This window comes from Gobio gobio (genome assembly GCF_949357685.1).
Source record: "Gobio gobio genome assembly, chromosome: 9".
Lineage (NCBI taxonomy): Eukaryota > Metazoa > Chordata > Actinopteri > Cypriniformes > Gobionidae > Gobio > Gobio gobio.
Genome location: NC_137115.1, coordinates 49,363,542 through 49,385,729, shown reverse-complemented (window position 1 = coordinate 49,385,729; position 22,188 = coordinate 49,363,542). Strand labels below are relative to the sequence as shown.

The 22,188-nt window shown below is 38.7% G+C and overlaps 1 protein-coding gene across 2 annotated transcripts; it reads right to left on the bottom strand.

Annotated features, from left to right (window-relative positions):
- Positions 1-7,915: 7,915 nt before the first annotated feature.
- LOC307132070 (uncharacterized protein) lies at positions 7,916-13,058 on the bottom strand. 2 transcript variants are annotated; one of them, XR_013817254.1, is made up of 7 exons: positions 12,969-13,058; positions 9,993-10,066; positions 9,743-9,790; positions 9,576-9,659; positions 9,220-9,419; positions 8,893-9,052; positions 7,916-8,802 (listed from the first exon to the last, which is right to left on the bottom strand). XR_013817254.1 is itself a non-coding variant. In XM_079826217.1 (7 exons), the coding sequence occupies exons 1-5, from the start codon at positions 12,384-12,386 to the stop codon at positions 9,250-9,252; spliced, it is 393 nt and encodes a 130-aa protein (XP_079682343.1). In that variant the 5' UTR covers positions 12,387-12,689; the 3' UTR covers positions 7,916-8,802; positions 8,893-9,052; positions 9,220-9,249. The 2 variants fall into 2 exon arrangements, 1 of the variants encoding a protein (XP_079682343.1); XM_079826217.1 differs by lacking the exon at positions 12,969-13,058 and adding an exon at positions 12,370-12,689.
- Positions 13,059-22,188: the final 9,130 nt, after the last annotated feature.

The following is a 22,188-nucleotide window of genomic DNA, read 5'->3' as shown; positions in this document are numbered from 1 at the left end:
TTCAAATTTTGAGTTTTTATCATCATTTAATTCATGATCAAAACTTATCTCAATTTAAACTGTTATAATTATAAGACTGCGATAAGTCAAACTTATGAGATTTACAGTCATAATAGTATAGACTTGTCATAATCATTAATGTTTATCATATTGATAATTTTTTATATCATAATTTAAAATAAATTAATTAAAATTGAGATTACAAGTCAATTATTAATGTTTGTCATAGTTCTTTTTTTATCTCATAATTTAGACTGTTAAAATGATGATTAAAAAGTCAAATTATGAGATAAGTCAACTTAAAATTTCAACTTGCCATAATTATGACTTTTTATCTTGTAATCATGTCTTAGTATGTCATAATTTCGATAAAAAAAAAAAATCCTAATCATGATTTATCAAAGCATGTTTTTTGGAGGAAATGGGCTTCCATACGCAATCATGTATGAGTAATATCAGCGCTCTTGGAACACGGCTCAGGCAAACCAATTTAAAGATGTTATCTAATGGTTGTTTAAAGGTTAAATAAAATAAAAACAGATCCGTTCCGAGAATGAGTTGGAATTATTAATTGGGAATCGGGTTCTTCTTAAACTCAGAAAGAACTCTGTTCAGAAACCCTATTGAAACGTCTTGAGCATTCAGTAAAATGCTGCTCTGTTTCTATCTCTCTTTCACTGTCCCTTTCTCCTCATTTTGTCTATAATCTCTGAAACATCCATCTTGAAATGATTTGTGGGGAGTGTGCAGATTTGGATGAGCTGGGAGAAATTTCCACTCAGGCTGGTGCCATGACACGAGTGCCGAGCTACTGAGCCAAGAGGAGCCCATGCCTGGCAGACGCTGTCTGAGGAGGAAAGCTCCAGCTTTCACTGTCCACTTTCATCACAGTGTGATCCTTCTGATCAGAAGCATTAACAGAAGATTTGAACAGCTTTATTTTTGCTCTTTTAGTGTAAAGTCATTAAAAGCAGATTTTCTGTCACTTTGCCTCTAGCAGAGCTTTCTGGAGGACCCCTTTCTCTAAATATTCTCTGTTATCATATTCTCTGGTGATCCTTTCTTGTCTGTTTATTTCTGTTTTCCGTTATCACCCTCTCTCCTTTCTCTTTCAGCCTATCATTGCTCTTTTCACTTGCTTCCATTCATTTTTCCTCCCTATTTCTCTCTGACAGCAACGGTCAGACAGCTTCTCTTTAATAGAATCCAGATGAGCTAGAAAAACAGTCTGAGGAGAGGGGCCCATTAAAGTGTGGACCCTGTCATCATTCCTCACATGCTTCTACAGTCCACCGGTATGAGCTTTACACAGCACAGTGTGTGCGTGTGTGTGTATCTACATATGCTTCTTAAATCAGACAGTTAGTAAAATTATGTCATGATTGATTTACAGTCACTCTGATGCAAATGAAACGTGCTTGATTTTCTGTCAAGTCCCTCCGGAGTGAGGTCAGCCCTGTAGATTGACATTTAGTTGATCTGAATGCATAAGGCAGATAGAGAGCAAGAACCCACTTTATTATTGGTGCACAAGCCCCCTTAAAGGAATAGTTAGCCCCAAAATGAAAATTCTTTCATCATTTACTCACCCTCATGTTGTTTAAAATTGTTTTTTTTTCTTCACTGAAGCAGAAACGTGCTTTGATCTTAAGTAGGCTGCTTCTGAAACCTTAGGCATCTGACTTTGCGCATTAATGTTCCTCTAAAAATTGATTTTGGACAGACTTCTGAGGCGGCGTAATGCTTGAAGGAACTACAAAAAATAGAGAGAGCATTAGTAAGCAAATATTTCATTACTACGATAGTAGTTTCTCGCTAGAAATGACATCAAAAGTGGGAAAAGCAGGTAAAAAAATATATACATTTACACACAAATTGACCACCAACCACAATTTTCAGATGCCATATTAATTTTTTTAGCTCAGTTGTCATGGAATACACAGGGTTGTGGGATATCATAGACAGTGAAGGATACATTTACATTTATTCATTTAGCAGATGCTTTTATCCAAACCAACTTACAAATGAGGAATACAACAAGCGAGGCAATAAACACGAGAAGTGCTAAAAGTTTCAGACGCAACCCGTTCTGAAGCAAAAATCTGAAGCATGGTCAAGGGCCTTCCGCGTCACAATGAAGACGCTAAAGGTAGCCCAAGGCGTCACTATATCGACACGCAGGTGCTCCATTGATTTTAATGAGAAACCTTTGGCGTCATACACAGACGCGTTGGCCATGGGAACGTTATCAACATGATGAAATTATATTGGGTTATGATTTTGCCATTATGACATGTGGTAGTGTGATTCTCAATTTAATCAGCCAGCATAATTGTATTTACATTTATTTTATTTACGCTACACACAGAGAAAAAGGGTGTCAATTGTACCTTTATGGGTACAACAGTGTCACGTCTCCCTATTAAAAAGAAAAAAAATGTCTAGGAGTAATAGGGTCAGTAACATGTGTTAAGGAAAAATAAATGTAAATAAAATAAATGAACGGGTTCAGTTACTGATAAATTACGTGATTGCATGAATCAGGCAGAGACAGATTTGAACTTAAGTCTTTTAGTAATTCAAAATCATAAGCGAACACCCGATTGATTTACAAAGTAATAATGATCAAGGAAAAGAATATTTACAGAAGATATATATACATATAGTGAAACAAAAACACGGTACACAAAAGCAAGGGACAATGAGCGGTGCTAAAGCAAAGAAATCAACAAAACAAAACATCCACTAACTTATTTAAAGTTCTCAACTAACTAAGAAATAAAGACAAAAGTAAACACTACACAACTAAGCTACACTAACTAACAAACATAAATACATGGGGTAGCATCCGCTCCTTACCTGGTGTATATAAACAATTGCAAAATCTAATGTGTTGTATTATGTAGGTCACGTGACATGCTACTATCCCATTGCTCTGAGTCCGAGAAAATAGTAGTCATGTTCCAACCAAATCAACGGTACAAACTTAAAGTTGTAATCAGAAAAAGAAACTTTCAAAACAAAGTATAACCAATCAAACATCAATCGGGGAGGCTAGAAACAAACAACAAGAAAGCAAAACAAGCAAGAGAAAACCACGCCCTCTGTCCTCTGGTCACTTCCGGGTCTTTATACAGGGAAGGCGAGCTCCGATTGGTTCTTTGGGATGGATGTCACTCAGGAACAAATGATGATTGATGTTCAAAACAACCAATCATGAACCTAAGAACAAAGGATAGCTGAGAATAGAGAAAGAAAAAAGAAAACAAACAACCCACATACGTCGCGGATGTAACAAACAGCTTGCCACTGGGCAGTACACTTAAAAAGATCTTTGTACCCTTTTTTCTCCTAAAAGGTGCATATTAGTACCTTAGAGTACAAATATGTTAGCCAGTGTCATCTAGCAACTCTCCGTTGGATTGCGAGCTGGAAAAAGCAAACTCTGGTCAGGCCACTCACATCGTGTATAGAGTCGGTGGGCGGGCTTAACATAATGACGGCAGAGTTGCGGCGGTTCCACGTGCTACTCGTAAACAAAGAAGCTGGCGAACAGCGATCTTTCGAATCGGCTTTGGCCGGAAAACTTGGAGTTAAGCTTTTCTTTGAGGAAAGAACAAAGAACGGCACTGAAGTCATTCTTAAGAAAGGAAGATGTGTTTGGAGTTTTGCCGACTGGATAAGGCTAAAGTTGAATCTATCAACTAGCTCCGCTTCACCTTCTTTGTTGCTCTGGTTGGTTGTAGCGCTATCCTATGGCGTGCAGAGGGAATTTGAAAGACAACCGTTTGTCCCGCCCCCTAACCGTTTTTCTCAGTGTGTATTTAGACACGTTTGAACATGTAACCCAACCCCATCCCATCCCTACACCTACCCATTTGTGTATTATATGATATAAAACACAGATATAACAGGCAGATATGACTGCAGGCACAATTTATTCAAAAGTACAAATATTCCAAGTGTTCCGAGGCCAAACGATTGATTTGTGTGAAGAAAATCCCCAAAAGTGATCAGCGTCTTCATCCGCCGAAGATCATGCACACATTCAAATGTCAAAAATTGCCGCCAGAAGAAACGTTACGTCAGATTTCATAGTGAAATTACATTGGCTCTCGTATGTCTCGTGACCAATTGCGTCATTACGTCAGCTTTGATTGTAAAATGTCATTGGCTCTCGTGTGTCTTGTGGCCGATTGCGTCATGCTCAAGAGTCGTGTATCATTTGCATGAGATATGAATGAGTGCGTTCACGGAGCGGCGGGATCATCACTTCAGCGATTAAAACATTATGATCAACTTAACCCTTAATCGTCCCTTGGGGTCCAGCTGACCCCACTGGACTTTTCCTCCATTTTTTAAAAGTGTTCCCTTCATCTCAGGGCCATGAGACTCAGTGACTTTTCCTACATAATCTATCTAAACATGCACAAAAAATCTGGGCTTGATTTGGTTGTTCTAAAGGTGTGTAAAAAAAAAATTACCGTTTAAGTCCCTCGGGGTCAGATTGACCCCACATTGAAAATGAATGGGAAAGTGTAAAAAATACATTTTTTTCATTTTTTTTGTCAATTTTTTTTTACTAAATCCAGTATAAATCTGAAAATGTCCACATTTATATCAAGGTCTGGTCCTAGAGCATAAACACAAAGTAGAACGAACTTTCTGTCTCATACACACACGCACACACACACACACAAACACACACATGTGTGTGACTGCAACAGAGAGCATTTTTATAGAAACTGGCAAATAAAATCAACAAAACTGGCATAAATCTGAAAGATTTTCATACATAAATGAAGTACTAATACTAGAGCACAAATGCAATATGGAACAAGCATGTTCACTCACACACACAAACACAAACACAGGTGTCTGGAGCATTTTTTTGGATTTTGGCAATGAATGGGAAAATGTAAAAAATGCTTTTTTTCACTTTGTTTGTAAAAAAAAAAATCAACTAAATCCAGTATAAATCTGAAAATGTCTACATTTATATCAAGATCTGGTCCTAGAGCATAAACACAAAGTGGAACGAACTTTCTGTCTCATACACACACGCACACACACACACACAAACACACACATGTGTGTGACTGCAACAGAGAGCATTTTTATAGAAACTGGCAAATAAAATCAACAAAACTGGCATAAATCTGAAAAAATTCCATACATAAATGAAGGACAAATACTAGAGCACAAATGCAACATGGAACAATCATGAGAAAGAGAGGGAAAAGGGCAAATAAAAGAAAGATGAAAGGCAGCTTAACTTTTGCATAACTTCCCTATGGACCTCTATTGGATAATGTGGTCATTGCACTCTCTTTCTCTTTAACTATAATTCCTAAAGTTTTTCCACAAACCTACAGATGGCGGTATTCTATCCCTAACACATAGAGCAATGTCCAAAAACTATTTATATTTATTTAAGATCATCATTCAAGTGATTTTTTCATAAAAAAATGATTTTTAATGAGCCAATTTATGACATAGTTAAGTATTTGTGCAGTAAATAGGTAAAAAACTACCAAATACCCACAAAAACACAGCATAAATGTATAGTTGAGAAGTAAATAAAAAAAATGATATATAGTTTTCCATGTAAAAAAATTATATTTCCTTATGCAATCGCTCTGTAAAAGTTTGGGGTCTATCTGACCCCAAGGGACTCAAACGTAAACCCTACTTGAGGGGCGATTAAGGGTTAAGATATCGTATGACTACAGAAGACTTGGAATGCAACATGAGTTCATACTTTTATACTGTTTTTGGTCAGTTTTTGCAATAAATACCTGTGACTGAACTTTTATTTGTGTTTTATATTGTTTGGAAGTAGGTAAGAGTAGGGTAGGAGTTGGGTTAGTTGCTCCAAAATATAAAAGTAGCCTATAAATATGAATAAAATCATGTCTGCTTTTACAAATGCAAAGAGTTAAATGCGTCTTGATCTGACGCATTGGGCAAACAACTGAAATCAATGGAGCACCTGCGCGTTGATATAGTGACACCTAGGGCTGCCTTTAGCGTCTTCATTGTGACGCGGAAGGCACTTGCCATGCTTCAGATTTCGACACCTTGGGAGTGAGAATGAGTTGTCAGACATCATTTAGAAAAGTACAAACTATTCCTATGGAAGCTCAACTTATGAACCGTTATGAATGCCCATGCGGATGTGCACATTTTATTTTCGCTTTCAAATTAGCAATTTAAAAGACCCCGCCGGTGATACCGGTATTACCGGTGTCGTCACATTGATTAACCGGTGGGAAAATATCCTCACCGTCACATCCCTAATCATATGACACATTCATTTGATTTGGACATGCCTTATTGTCTTCCTTCCTCCTACCCTGTACTGCTGAGCACATAGCGCATGTGTGGAATAAAACATGACATTAAAGAACACAACATTGATGGCAACAGCTTTGTATTTCAAGGCTAAGGATCATTTATTGTAATAAAGCAGAAAGAATATCGAATGCTATATTGTAAAAAAAAAAAAAAAAAAGTATGGTTATTTTTTAAATAAATAGAGTGCAAGAAAGTGCTCTAGTCTAGCAGAACTATTCATGGGGATAATGACTTGCCACTGAAAACTGTCTGCTTGAAATGCACATTTTCACACAGATGTTAGAGAACGTGAGAGATTGAGAAAAAGATAAGTGAGATTGCAGTGGACGTTGCAGTAAATGGAGCGTTGAATAAAAAATGACCTATTCGTCATACACTACAAATTACTGACAGAATGTGAAAGAATAAAAGATGTCCCTTTCCTGTTAAAAAGACCAAGTTTGTTTAATTGCCACAGCAGATTTATTGGAATCTACTGTATTTCTGAGAGGTTTATAGAGGTTATGTAATGTAAACGAGTTTGGTCTATAAATGAGTGGCAGATAAAGCCAATCAGCAGTTGGTGTAATGTCTTTATTGCATTTCTATTCCTCGCAAAGTCCACAAACATGGCCTAGCTTGACAGGTGCTGTCAGACAGGCGGGCCACCTCATTTTCCTCAGTGGCAATGTTCGTGCCAGAGTGCCACAATCAGTTTGGGTTATTTTGGACATTACTCACAATGATGAGGCAAAGGGACAGATGTGGGAGCTCATGTTGTCTGCTCACTGTCAGTTTTCCTCTCATTTCTACAGGACAGTCTCTACACAGCACGAGAGAAGAAGAGAGAAAGACAGCCGATGAGGGAGTTTTACCAGGCGTATTCTCAATGAAAACATTATCCTGCGAGTGGCCGCTGCAGCCATAAAAGAAAACACAACAGCAATAAAAAGCTGACATTTCAATTAATGCAGGGCCGGCGTTTGCTATAGGCGAACTAGGCGGTTGCCTAGGGCGACAAATGTGTTGGGGGCGCAGCCAGGCGCCCTCTTGTGGCGCCCTTAAACTTACTTCCCATTAAGCATAGAATTAAAACAAGCGAAATAAAACATACTGTTTATTAAACATGATCATCCTTGGGCGCCCCCTCAGCCACACGTTTAATTACTTAACCTGATTATTAGATTGAATTGATAGTGAGTATTGTCGAGTTCAGGCGGTTGGTCTGGCATGTGCTCATCACTGGCGCGTTCTTCAAAAAATCCCAGATAGCAATGAGTCGGCGGACCACCGGCGGTGATCCGGCGGCTGTAGAAGCGTCAGAATTGCGTAATCGCAAACACGTTTGACGGCGCACCGCCGGCGGCTGCCGCTTCCTACCGCCTTCGTACCGCCGCCGGCCCGCAGGCAAACCGCCGTTCCGCCGCCTTTATACCAGAAGGCGGCCCGGCGGAGGCAAACGCTTTTTTCGAACGATCTGCCTCCGCTTATTGTGTAATAAATAATATATATATTTATTTATTATTCATATATTTGTAACATGCAGTTTATGATGGATAATAATTGAACAAACCAGATAAATTCCCATTTGGCATTTTTATTCCACATTTCAAAGTACATTAACTGTCAATGATACAAGATAATATAAATTAAATATAACAGACAATAAATAAGCTTAAATAGGCCTATAAATAACAAAAAACATTTTTACTAAAGAACCTGCATGTTTCCAATTAAATTTTGGTTTAAAAAAAAAAAAAAAAAAAAACAGCCTTACAAGCAAATTATAACACTTACAATATTTGTTAATAACAAATAGGTCAGCTCTGGGATGAAAAGAATTACCATTAAATATTATATCAAATAATGAGGATATTTGGTACCAAAGAATGTGCAGGATACCAAATAAATCGAGGTATAACATCACATTTAACAAGCCATTTCTAACAATAGCATAAATGGTAATAATTTAGAGTAAAGCTCTGGAGAAGAATAGAACAGTAGTAGAACAGAACATTATAACAAGCCTGACTATGGGTTCTCCGGTTTTCCCCGACCTCCAGAATGAGGCAGCGCAAATTGGCTTATCTTCAGTGATTTCTTGTGCGCCTATATAAAGGACAAACAACCTTGCCATCCCATATCTATCCAAGGAGCTGCCTTCAAGGCAGGGTCACAGGGAATAAAAAAAAAGTAATTTCCACAGTGAACAGTGTGGATTGGGTGAGTGTAGCCTGAAACTTCTGGCTTCTTTAGGGGTCTTGATGTTACTGACTGCAGGATAAAGAAAGGGTTCCAGGTGTCAGTAGTCAGCCTAGGTATAAGAGGTCGGCTGTGGGTCCCTCTCAGCTGTGCGGCGTCTTTTTCCACCTTCACGATCAGATGCTCCTTTCAGGTAACGCATAGCGCTAACCTGGACCGCCTCATCAGTGGCATCCTGGGTTGCCGGGTTCTTCCGGATGGCTCCTGTAGAAAATACAGATCTGTCATTCCATGTGAATGTCATAAGGCCACACACATCTACTTAAATATATAACAAATTTATATATATATTACTTTGAACAATGGTCTTCAGGAACATGTCTCTAAAACATGCTTTATCCCCTACACCCGTCCAGGTTGTATTAATGGAAAGGTGATTAGAGAAGATACTCTAAAGCATTCGCCACACGGTTGTCTTTAGGTCCCTCCCACATTTGATTGCCAAAAACCGAAGCTGAAAATACAAAAAAGTGTTACAAATTACATATCTCTGAAGCTTCTCATACATAAATATAAAAATGTGACAGGCTGTGATTCAGACTGTAGAATATGCAGTGTACAATCTTAAATTTTACTTTTTAGATTACCCTACAGCATTATAAACAAAATCAGCACACTTACTGGAGCTCTTTATCCTGCCTCAAACTGTTGTCAAGCAACGCCAAATGGGTTGTCTAGGGGGAGAAACAGACCCCCTGGCAGGGATAACTCTCCAAAAGACACATTGGCACTGAAATGTTGCAGCATAGTGTCCATTTTGTTGTCCATGCTACGCACAACATCGCCAAACTCTCCAAGACATCGCAGCATTAGAGTCTGATCTGCACCAACAGGGGTTCACAGAATAAAAGAATAAAGCAGTCAGTCCTGGTCCCTCAACTACTAAACTATGACATTTACAACTAGGTCTACTACATGTACAGGTGGCCCCAGTGGGAATTAAACCAACAACCACAGGTGTTGTTTGCAAGTTGTACCTGATTGCCCAGTACGAGCAAACGTCGTCAACATTGTCCCAACTTGCTTCACCTGCTCATGAAGTGAGCCGCTGTCATCCGAAGCTACAAAATGAAAGGCATTTGGTAATTTTGGACCTACATCACAGTCAAAAAAGTAAAATTTAAGAAAGAGTGCATGTTCTCACCTGCTCGTGCATTGCTTTCCCTCAGGGCTTGGTTCTCATTCTGGAAATCTACATAAAAAATATTTTATTTTAATTATATATATATATATATATATATATATATATAAATAAAACAACAACTACAGGCACAATTTTCCATACTGTTAAAGTTTCCAACATCTGCAATTTCCTGTTTGTCCATCTCAACTCCTTTCAATATTCTTCTCCTTATAGCCCAGTAACTAGACATTGTGACTAACAATTTATTTACCTTGAAAGCCGAAACGATTGTCCAATAGTAGGTCTCTTGGATGAAGATAACCGATTGTGCTCTGGTCAAGGTATCTGCAAGAAAATGTGAACAAAACCGCATTGTTAACGTTAAATACAGAATATACAGTAGCTATGCTGTGGGGGGAAAAACTGGTCAGCCAAATGTGGAACAGTAAAATGTATTCATTCAGTGTAGTGATTCAAGTAAACTGCATTGTCCTCAAACATAATAAGTACAGCAGTTCAGAGAAATAACTCATAAATGACCTTAAATGCTAGAAGAACAGTAGCAACACAGCACATGTTAGCTAACACTTGCTAAAACTGACCTAGCAGCATGCTTGTTCGGACTAACAAAATAATTTAAATAACCTATATACATCATTCTGTTTTGTTAGAAAACACCAAAAGTTAAACTTAAGTCTTTCTAGATGTAAAGCTTTGGCTAACTTACCTACAGTAGCTAGATACATTTTAACATGTAGAACATGCTTGAACTCAGTGTGTAAAAAAGGCGAAACAGCACGTGTTAGCAGGCCCGGATTAAGAACATGTAGGGCCCTGGGGCTATGACAAACCCAAGGGCCCCCATAGTAGCCGATCTTAGTGCCACAACGTTTTCTACCACAGAAATAATTAGTATTTTTTAAAAACTAAATCTTCAAAGCACAGAGATACAATGAGTATATACTGTCTGAATTTTCCATTTTAATATTCGGTAGGCCTTAAATGCATAAATGCATTAACTCCAGATATGAGGTCAAAGCAAACCGGTTTCCAGAAAAAGCAACAACTTTTGAGTATATACAACTGCCTTAAGGAGTTTTAAAACCTGTGAGGTCCCAAATTTGAGGTATTTTGGGGGGTTTGGGGGCATGGTCCCCCAAGAAAATTTTGATTTCTCTGATCTATATATGTGCATTTTAAGATGTTTGAAGGCTAAATTTTTTTTAATAATAAGCTTTCAAAACCATGCAGGTGGGCAGTAGATTGTCATACCCATAGTATAACACGCGACTTTGGGCTTATTTTTATGGCAGGTCGTGTAAAAAAAAACACGTGTTGCAGTTTTTTGGGCTTATTTTAAAAAATGTGTTTGCTTGTTAGGGAAATATGACAAGCAACTTCATTTCTTTACATTTATGGTCGCTGTTTTGTCCAATACATTGACTGACACTGTCTTCTCAAAGCTAATAGCCAATCAGTGCTATGATACAAATGCTGTAGTAATTAGTTCTCACATCCCGCCTCCTTCTCCCCCTCATTGAAGAAAAATTGCATTCAATGTGACATTATAAATGCACGTAATGATAGTTAGTAGACGTAAATAGACGTATACATTTCCACAAACAATGCCACCAGCAGAGATGAACAGAGATGGAGAGGAAACAGGGAGGACAGGCACCTCATTTAATTAAAAAAAATATTTGTATAACATATTTATCATTACAGGCTATAATAAAAATAAAAACTAGTATACTAACAGTAGGTATGGTTCCCAATTAATTTATAATAAATATGTGGCTATATTGCAGCACTCCCTTAGTGCTTGCATACATCCCAATGTGCATACTATCCATCCTAAATAGCATGTGACATTAGTAATTTTCAATACTATTTAGGGCAGATAGTATCAGATTGAGATGCAGGGCTTGTCTTTTTCACAGTTTGTAGTGCGTGTTAACTACTCTGCACCTAATATGTGTGCACTAACTCCGACTAAATTGGCCTTCACGTCACTTTTTCCATCTCCAAACCTCTTCTGTTCACTGCTGATTGGAGGATATTTCATGCCCTTTATTGCAATTTGATGATTTTTTGTAAAATCACATCTGTTTTTGCTTTTCAAACTCAGAGAGGTTTCAGTTTAAAATGTTGCAGGCTCATTTATTGATAACAAAATAACTGATAATAAATTATATTGATGATAATAAATAATATAATAATATTGGGCTTGTTTTTGAAGCTGTGGTTGCTTATTTGTCTTGCCAGAGTTGGCAACACTGGTCATACCTGCTCTCTCCTCATTTCATCACTCTCTCATTCTTTTTCTCTCAGTTTCCTTCTCTTGCCCTGTCTCTTCCCCTCCTAAAGCTGAGCTCTGGCTGATAGTCTGTTCGTTGTTTAACATTGAACGTTGTTTGAAATATGAAATGTTTAGTTTGGCTATAATGTATAGGCTACTTACATCTCACACCGTTTACTGAAGCGTCGCGTGACTCGCGCAGCAGCTTATGTGTACATAAAGCACTCTATTGGTGGTCAATTATTTCACAACATTTATTAGCTATGTAGCCTACACCTCGGAAAAATACAGCGGTCCGGACCTCGGAGACCTCATAGCTGGCTACGGCCATCGTGTAGTCTATATTTACCTCAACACTTCAGACATGGTCGGAGCTTTTCAGTCTGGTTCAGCCAATTTCGCCACAGAGCCTTTACTGTACACATGATGTTGAGCTTGTATCAAATTCAAATGGATAAAACGACTGCCTGGCGCTCGTTATGACTTCAATGGAGCGGCGAAAGCGCCGAACGAGTTTGTCAGCGACGACTCAGCTGTTCTCGCGCTGCCACTGCTGGATGCGCGTGCGGTTTATTCAGGTAGCGCCGTTTCTTCACCTGGCTTTTGATTTTCCCATGCACTCGCAGCACTCCAGTAGCCTAAATAACAGCGCTTAATTTGTGGGGGCGTGGTGTGGTTTTGCGAGCGGCCCAACAGGAAATCGATCGGGAGCACCTAAAGTTTGTCAATCATTTTCTCGGCCAATCACGGGCCCCCTCCGTGCTCGGGCCCTGGGGCTTCAGCCCCACCTAGCCCTTATGTTAATCCGGCCCTGCGTGTTAGCCAACACTGTGTATTGTGCACTATATCAGCGTGCGTGTCTGAACAAACTAATTAAAACAACCTACCGGTATATACATCAAAAATGAACATAATATTGTGTGACACAAAAAGGAAACATGTACTTACTTAAACGCTCGTAGTCGAGGATATTTTCTGATCTCCTCTCTTCAAATACTAAAACCATGTGATGAGCGGCCGCTGTTGGTAAATCTGTATGTTTTACCGGTTTGTCTTCCGCCTTTTTTAGGTATACTGCCCCTCTCGGCCGGTGGAGGTACTTCTCTGTTTTTTTTTATTTTATTTTTATTTAAATTAGTACATGTATAGACAAGTACAATACAAAAAGTACAATGAGAGAAAAATAAAAATAATAAAGCATTGTGGTACAGTTCCGAATATGTAGAACAAAGAATAACAACAAATGTAACACTGTATATAAAATAAATAATAAAAATAAGAATTCTGAGATAGAAAATACTTTATAATATTAAGGCAGTCACATGAAATTGAAAAGCTTTCAGGTTTCTGTTTTTGTAAGCTTTTTGTTTTGCGACCTCATGTTTGAGAGGGTTTCAAATATTGTAAAAATCAGCTTTATAAGAGGTAATATTAGAGGGCTTCTTTTGAGTTATTCTTGTCTTATGAATGTAGAATTTTTCCTAAATAATTAATAATATATTTTTGTTTTTCAGAAAAATATGGGTTTTGAAAACAAAGTAAAATGTCATGAAGTTAGTTCTAATTTTTTGTCATGTCTATTTTAAAGTCAGTCCAAAAAGAAATAGAAAAAAGGGCAATACAAAAATAAGTGTTATCCTAAAATGAACTTTCAAACTTTCTTAACCCTCCTATTATGCTAAAAAAAAAAAAAAAAGTAGGCCTATTACATCCATTATGGGTCAAATTGACCAACACTGTTTAAACACACTCGACATGCAAATAATCAAGTGAAAATTTAAATGTAATTTCCTAAACCTAACCTTATCATGGAATCAAGAGTCAAGAATCTGTTATAAACCCTAATGGCTTTGGAGCAAAAAAAACTAATATTTGATATAATTCACATATAGGCTATTATGATTTTATAATCGCTTCAAATGTGAGAACTAGTTAAAATGCTGTCAGTTCCACTCTATTTCCCAACAAGCCAAACATAGCCAACGTGGCTGGTCGAATTTGAGAGTAGAAATCCTTGTATTTCACAGCGGCTTGCCGCCAGCCGGCCGCGGTCCATTAGGCGGAGGCAACCGCCAGAGAAAATGAAGCCGGCGGCCCGCCGGCTAGTCGGCCGCGGCATCTCGCAAGAAATGGGAGTGACGTATTCGGCGGCAAACGTTTCATCACCGCCAGCGGGACGCACCTATAGCCGACAGCTTAGGGCCGGCGGCAAAAAGAAGCCGTGCCGATATTTTTTGCTATCTGGGATGAAGCGGTCTAAACCCTCGAGTGCACAGGGACGGAAAAAGAGAAAGGCAGACGATCAAAAGAAAGCCCAGTATAGAGGTAAGTCTTCTCATCTCAGCCATAAAGGTGTAAAACGAAATAAATTTACTTCGTATTATCGATATTATCAACTAATATTGGACGGCATTGGACGTTTTATTGCTGTCACTAAGCTATCACTAGCTAGCTAGTTATCTACATATAACTACGCATTTCACTGACAATAAGGAAATCCAGACGAGCCAAATTTTAATGCTGCGTCAATTTTGAAGGTGAATAGAAATGCCAGAAACAACTGTTCATCTTTTATTATTTAAGATATAGGGATAGAGCTACAAGAACTTATATATTTTAATTTTGTAGTGGTAAGTGTATCCATAATAGCACTTTTGTTTGTAGAGGGTATAGTTAATCCAGTTTATGGGTCATAATTTGCTTAAGTGTCTTTACAGAGTTTTTGCACAGTTTATGGAGTTAATATTTGGTAAATATCCTTGAACATTCTTTCTAGCATTTGTGTATGAACAATTTATTGCAGTTGATCCTTCAAGTCTTAATTTTCTTGATTAAGTGTTGGAGTGACAATAAAAGCCTTTTTGTTTGTTCATCCATAGTTTGAGTCATAATTTGTTAAATATCCTCCAACGTTCTTTGTAACATTTTTGTATGTGCAATTTATTAGAGTGTATCATTTAAGTCATAATTAGCTTTTTAAGTCTTGGAGTAACTATAGGAGCATTTTTGTTTGTATAGTTTTTATAAATACTTAACCCATTTGTGCCCAATTTTTTTCTGAATGGCATGTCCTGCATTTATTTTCCTCAGGTTTTTGTATTTTTTCTTGAAAATCGTATTTGAATCTGTGGCAACTATAGTTGCCACACTATAGTTGCCGGTGGGCAAATATGTTGTAGCCTATGCACCCCTTCAATGTCAAATATGTATAAGAGGAGAACATTTAGCATCTAAATCAAAATAACTGCTTTCAACAGATCAATCTGTATTCATAGTCAAACATAATACATTTGATTAAGTATACTAAAAAGCTATAGATCTGTTGTAAGATTTATGTTTGGATGATTCTAGAGACCTTCATGATTATGTTGATATATGTCAACAAAAAATACTTATTAGTAACATGAAAATATCCTTTCTTTTGGAGGGTTTGCCTTCGTTGTGCTCCCTGGAAGTAGGGGTAGGAAGTTGGCAGTCTCATGTGACAGGAAGGAAATTAATACTTTTTTTTTTCTTGAAATCCTTTATTTGGTTGTCTGCTTGTGTGTCATTAAGATATAAAACATGGATAATATCTAGAAAAATACTTTCAGAAGGAAAATGACAACTATACACTGGCAACCATAGTTGCCGGTGGGCTTAACAATTAAGGAGGGGGGGGGGGGCAAAACTCAATCTCGCCTAGGGCAACCAAAGAGCTAGAGCCGGCCCTGAATTAATGGCCAACTGCTTCTGTTGAGAATTAAAAGGGAATAGTCACAATCTATCTTCTTCTTCCAAGCCCACCTGTGTCACAAGGCTTTTATAGCAGAGCACAGAATGTTTCCTTAATCACATCCATAGGGAGAGACACATCGACTGGTAGCTCATACATGCATCATGCTGTCAGAAGCAGCGAAGCTATACGCTCACTCTCTCCCAACAGTGTATTTCGTAGTTAAATTTCAATTGAAAAACGTAAAATATACATCTTTTTTAAAAGAGTTTGCCAGAGGCTCTATCCTTACATCCTCTCATAGATGGACACCAGGTGCTAAAATGCATGAGAATCTTTTAAAAAATAAACCGCTTTTGGGGAACTGCAGTTTTAATATGGTTGTAATGGAAGAGCTCAGTCCCATAAAGTGCATAAAACCATAAGCCCTCAGCTCTGTTTTGTCTTGCTAGTTGAGCTCGGCTTGTAAAAACACCCTGAGAGATTTCATTGGCTTATCACTAGGATGCCATAGTCATCTGGTTGATGCTTGGGTGGCTTCAGTTTACAGGGTCAATAATGTGTTCAGTCATGCAACAAACATGAATTTTAAGAGCAATCAGGAAAGTGATTTGGAGGCTGTAGTGGTTATTTCTGTGGGTCTTTATGCCTCTTTAATGTAATTGCATAGAGCTGAGGGTAACTAACTGTAGGTCATTTAAACGATAGCAAAACAATCATTTCATGGTGCATGAATTTGATTATTTTTTGCCTCTGAATTAACCTCTGAATTTTGCCTAAATCTTAATAAACTCAAATTGTTTATAGATATAGTAACTTGTAATCTGCAAACCTACTTAAAGGTGCACTATGTAACTTTTCCGTCCGCTAGATGTCGCCTATTCAAAACAAAAGCCGCGTTTCCCCCGCAGGAACTTTCCCCAGGAACTAGGAACTTTGGGGTGGTACTCGGTGTGTTTCGACCGCAGGAACCAGGGTCTAAATGAAGGTCCGGGTAAATATTTCCCCCTCCCAAACGTGCCTGCTTATGCTGTAGTACTTTTTCAAAGTTCCGGAACTTTCGGGTGTGAGACTTGGGCGCTGAACATGCTGATTGGTTGAGCTCACACAGCATTTTATGGGGGGGGGGGGGGGGGGGGGTTCCTGTAAAAAGTTCCTGGTACAAATTGATTTGGGTAATTTCGGTGGAAACGGGGCTAAAGGCGTAGTTTGATGACGCCAAGTTTGAGCGCAGAATCTTGGGACATGTGGTCTTCACCTCACAGCAAAAGAATCGGGATAGGACTCGGGCAGAAATCATGTTCATGGATGCGATTATTAACGTTACTGTAGTATGAAGCAGAGCAGGACCGAGTGTTGTGGAACTGAGCGATTGTTAATAAGATGAACGCAACACACACCTCGCGAGCAGCGGGACTTTTATTATGCCACAGTCGCCGGCGCCACTTCCGCTTTTCCGGTCATGAGCATGAGGTAACGCAGCTCTGTTTTTCATATTAGGTACATCTGAGCAGTGTTGCCACAGTTACTTTGAAAAAGTAACTTAGTTACTTTACAGATTACTTGATTTTAAAAGTAACTAAGTTAGATTACAAGTTACTTTATTAGTTACATTCATCAGTTGCCAACAACACCTCTGCAGCCTCAACATAAAAATGACAACCGTTTTTGCCAACACTAAACATAAAACACTAAACATAAAACCCTAAACATGTTAATGAAAAGGTACAAATTACTTTGTGTTCTTATTAAATACATTTATGAAAAACATTTTTAATTTATATATGAATGTAAATAATGATATGGGCCTACACAAATAATATAAAATTACAAGATTTATATTTTATTGTAAACGTAATGTGCAGCTCTGTAAAGGGACAACAAATATTTGATCGCTCCGTGAGAACAATATATTTTTTAATAATCTTTAAGTGCACAAAACTATGAAAATATATGAAACGCTTCAAAACAGAGCGGCAACAAAGCGCTTATGCGCATCCCGGGTGCAGAATGATGCGCTTAAAGCAACATGGAATCAGTGTGTGCAGTGCAGCGCGAGTGCACATTGAAAAGTTCACGGCATAAAGAGAAGATGAGCGTTGAGCCCACAAATCCTAGTCTACTATGTAGCCTATATCGGTCCAAACATTCACTGATTATTTGTTTCTTCACAGTTTTTAATTCTGGTTATTGTGCGTGTGATGCTAATTAATAGTCCTTGTGTTGTCACCTGAGTAGCGAGCACAACATCTTTCAGAAACCGCTAGATAAACTCCAGGAAGATAAATTATTTTATCAACATATCAAGTATTATAACGGGAATATATCATATGGAGTGAGCTTTACCGTGCTGCTGACTGGAACCGAACGCGACGCGCAGTTTTGCTGAACGGAGAATGATTGACAGCTACAGCGGAGGAAAGACATTCAGCTATGGAATGGCTTTAGATGACTTTGTAGGCTACTAGCAAATAATAATATTCTAATAATGATTGCTGAAGGATAATGTGACAATATATATTTCTGATGATTATTTAATTATCACGACATGCCTAATCTGAGCAAGTGACTGCCTGTCTTGAGTTTTGTCGACAGACGGAGGCGGCCGCCTCGTAGTTCTCTATGCAGGAAAACTCTGCTGAGACTAAACAAGAAAGCAAAAATATATATTTTTACTAAGGAAAATGACAAAAAAAAAGTAACTCACAGGGACTTGGATAAGTTACTTTAATCTGATTACTGGTTTGGAAATAGTAACGCGTTAGATTACTCGTTACTGGAAAAAGTGGTCAAATTAGAGTAACGCGTTACTAAGTAACGCGTTACTGGCATCACTGCATCTGAGTGTGTTGAAAATGACGTTACTTTGTGCGTTCGCTCGCCAGCTGCTATGACACTTCTTCACACTGCAGTGAGAGTAAAGTGTTTCTGCAAAATACAACCGAGGGTAACGCAGATATGACGCCATTGACAGGCGACTCCCTCACACGTCCCAGTTCCTTGGTTAAAATAGCAATTTCTCACGATTTACAAATAGTTGGAAACATCTGGGATATTGTAAGTACTAAAATGAACAAAATATATAACACTAGTGGTTTTTGGATATTTTACTGCAAAAATGCTACATAGTGCACCTTTAAATCTTAATTTCTGCTTCAGTATCAAAAGAGGTCCATTGAGAGAAAATTAGAGACATGTCCTTCAAATCCTCCGGTTAGCACTGCAACTTTAGCCAAAAAGACACATGAGAGGTGACGCTGAGATTGTGAGACATCTGTGTGTGCATGGGGGGAAAAGAGCCACGCGAGTCTGCTGTTGTTAACATTAAGCCAATGGAAAGTAAATCAGAGCTCTGAATTCCTGTGACTTGCAGGGCCCGTTAAGCACATCCAAATATAGGAATGAGCTGTTATTCATTTTCTTGCATCACTTCTCTCTTTAGTTAATTCAGTTGAATGGTGACCCACTTTGGTTTATTTTTCATGCAAACTCTACTAAATACCATTTGTACTCACTTTATCTTGTTTATTTCTTTATTAAAAGCTAAAGTGTGTATTTTTTCCGATTTAAAAACACTTTCCCCAATCCCAGTTCAGTCAGAGACAACCAAATAAGCCAATGTTAGTTTGAGCATCTCAACCAGCCCAACACAGCAAAACTGGTGAGTTTGTCCAACCAATAACAGATGAGAGAGGAGTGTTTAGGGAAACCTGTTTGAAAATGGACATTATTTTTGCAATTAATTTGGGTGACTACAGTTTCACAAAAATACACACTTCAGCTTTGAGAGAGGATCGGTATACACTGAAGGAATGAATTTAATTGAATAAAAGGTAATTCGAAGGTAATTTAATCTCAACAGGAGGATTTAAATGGGTATCTCTGTCCTTTGAGACCTGTGTCCAGAGTTGCTTACTATGCATTATATTGACATAATGGTATCCACTCCTCCAACCTCATTGTGTGTAAACTATGCCCTTGGGTCTTTTCCTGGTCTCCTCCTCTCATCTTCAAGACTTTCCTTCCTGCCGCACATACAGCCCTTGAATAAACCAATTGAATGTGTTCAAGGAAATCATTAACATGCTGCATTCTCTTCACACAGAAACCCGATGGCACTGTTTGAAAAAAATTACTATCCAAATTATATATTTTATTCAGAGATTAGTTGTGATTGATTGATGTATATAAACGGTACATAACGCACACAGTCTCTGCCAGTCTCTTGTTAATCTTGAGTGCCTGTAGAGTAGTATGGCATCCTTCATATCTCAGAAGAGTCTTTAGTTTTATCAGATTTACACTCACCTAAAGGATTATTAGGAACTAATACTGTGTTTGATCCCCTTTGGCCTTCAGAACTGCCTTAATTCTACGTGGCATTGATTCAACAATGTCTGAAAGCATTCTTTAGAAATGTTGGCCCATATTGATAGGATAGCATCTTGCAGTTGATGGAGATTTGTGGGATGCACATCCAGGGCACCAATTTGAAATGATTCGAGCTTTGTGACATGGTGCATTATCCTGCTGGAAGTAGCCATCACAGTATGGGTACATGGTGGTCATAAAGGGATGGACATGGTCAGAAACAATGCTCAGGTAGGCCGTGGCATTTAAACGATGCCCAATTGGCACTAAGGGGCCTAAAGTGTGCCAAGAAAACATCCCCCACACCATTACACCACCACCACCAGCCTGCACAGTGGTAACAAGGCATAATGGATCCATGTTCTCATTCTGTTTACGCCAAATTCTGACTCTACCATCTGAATGTCTCAACAGAAATCGAGACTCATCAGACCAGGCAACATTTTTCCAGTCTTCAACTGGCCAATTTTGGTGAGCTTGTGCAAATTGTAGCCTCTTTTTCCTATTTGTAGTGGAGATGAGTGGTACCCGGTGGGGTCTTCTGCTGTTGTAGCCCATCCGCCTCAAGGTTGTGCGTGTTGTGGCTTCACAAATGCTTTGCTGCATACCTCGGTTGTAACGAGTGGTTATTTCAGTCAAAGTTGCTCTTCTATCAGCTTGAATCAGTCGGCCCATTCTCCTCTGACCTCTAGCATCAACAAGGCATTTTCGCCCACAGGACTGCCGCATACTGGATGTTTTTCCCTTTTCACACCATTCTTTGTAAACCCTAGAAATGGTTGTGCGTGAAAATCCCAGTAACTGAGCAGATTGTGAAATACTCAGACCGGCCCGTCTGGCACCAACAACCATGCCACGCTCAAAATTGCTTAAATCACCTTTCTTTCCCATTCTGACATTCAGTTTGGAGTTCAGGAGATTTTCTTGACCCGGACCACACCCCTAAATGCATTGAAGCAACTGCCATGTGATTGGTTGATTAGATAATTGCATTAATGAGAAATTGAACAGGTGTCCCTAATAATCCTTTAGGTGAGTGTATAAAAAACAGATACGCTGTACTGATTCTTTCCGAAAACACGAGCGTGCAGGCGTGTAGTGGGCGGAGCTAAAGCATCATAAACGCACGCACACACACACACACACACACACACACACACACACACACACACACACACACACACAATACATAATTGCATTATCCCTGGATAATAGGCTCTTGTTGTTGACATTATATGCACTTGCACGCCGATTGCCAACAAAACACAGACATTTGATGCAGTTTCACTCACCGCCTGCGGTTTCCACTCGTGACCGGGAACAAACAAACACACTTGCAGAACTCTGTTGCTGCTCCGGAAAAACAAACTGCATCCACGGTTTCCTTAACACTGGGTTACTTGGGAAGCTGTACAAGGTTATCTTTCCCTCACAACCAAAAACAAACCTCTTTGGTGACATTGTTGATTTCGTGGTCTAAAAACAAAATGACAGCGCTGCCGACAGCTTCTGTAACCCGAACGAAGCTCGTTGATGGCCCAGCTCTTGCTCTCGCTATCCAGGAGAAGTGCCCATACAAGGAATTACGCCCTTTATGACCTCATACAGGGCCATACATTAAAAAAACGTTCCGAAATTTGTTTGACTCCTGAAGGAGTGTATTTGGCACGGAAATACTTAAATACTTTTTTTTAACTTTGGCCATGTTTAGCATTAGAATCCAACTCTTTAACAGTGTAAATCAATCAGAATGCATGAAATAGCATTAGACCCCCCTTTAATATTGATCTAATCACTGGAATCAGCAGAAGGTTCAATGATGAGGTAACTAACTAAACACTGAGGCCATCAAATGACTGTTGAGGTATTCAATGGGATCACAGGTCACTGATGATCTGATCAACGTGGATTCTGGTGAGGTCATTCACTGATTAGTGAAGTCACTGCTGACCTCAAATAACTACTTCGTATATGATGTCACTAATGTTCTCAGACTCACAGAATTTCCTCATCGTGTTACAATTTTAGTAGCCTCGTTTATAACTCCCCCATCTCATCTCATTAACTATTATCCCCAAAAGG

Excerpts from the sequence above, each read along its gene's own strand:
- LOC307132070 (XM_079826217.1), bottom strand. Across the intron at positions 9,660-9,742 it reads GGAAAGCAATGCACGAGCAG|CTTCGGATGACAGCGGCTCA; the intron begins GTGAGAACATGC and ends TTCATTTTGTAG. Across the intron at positions 9,420-9,575 it reads TGCTCGTACTGGGCAATCAG|ATCAGACTCTAATGCTGCGA; the intron begins GTACAACTTGCA and ends CTGTTGGTGCAG.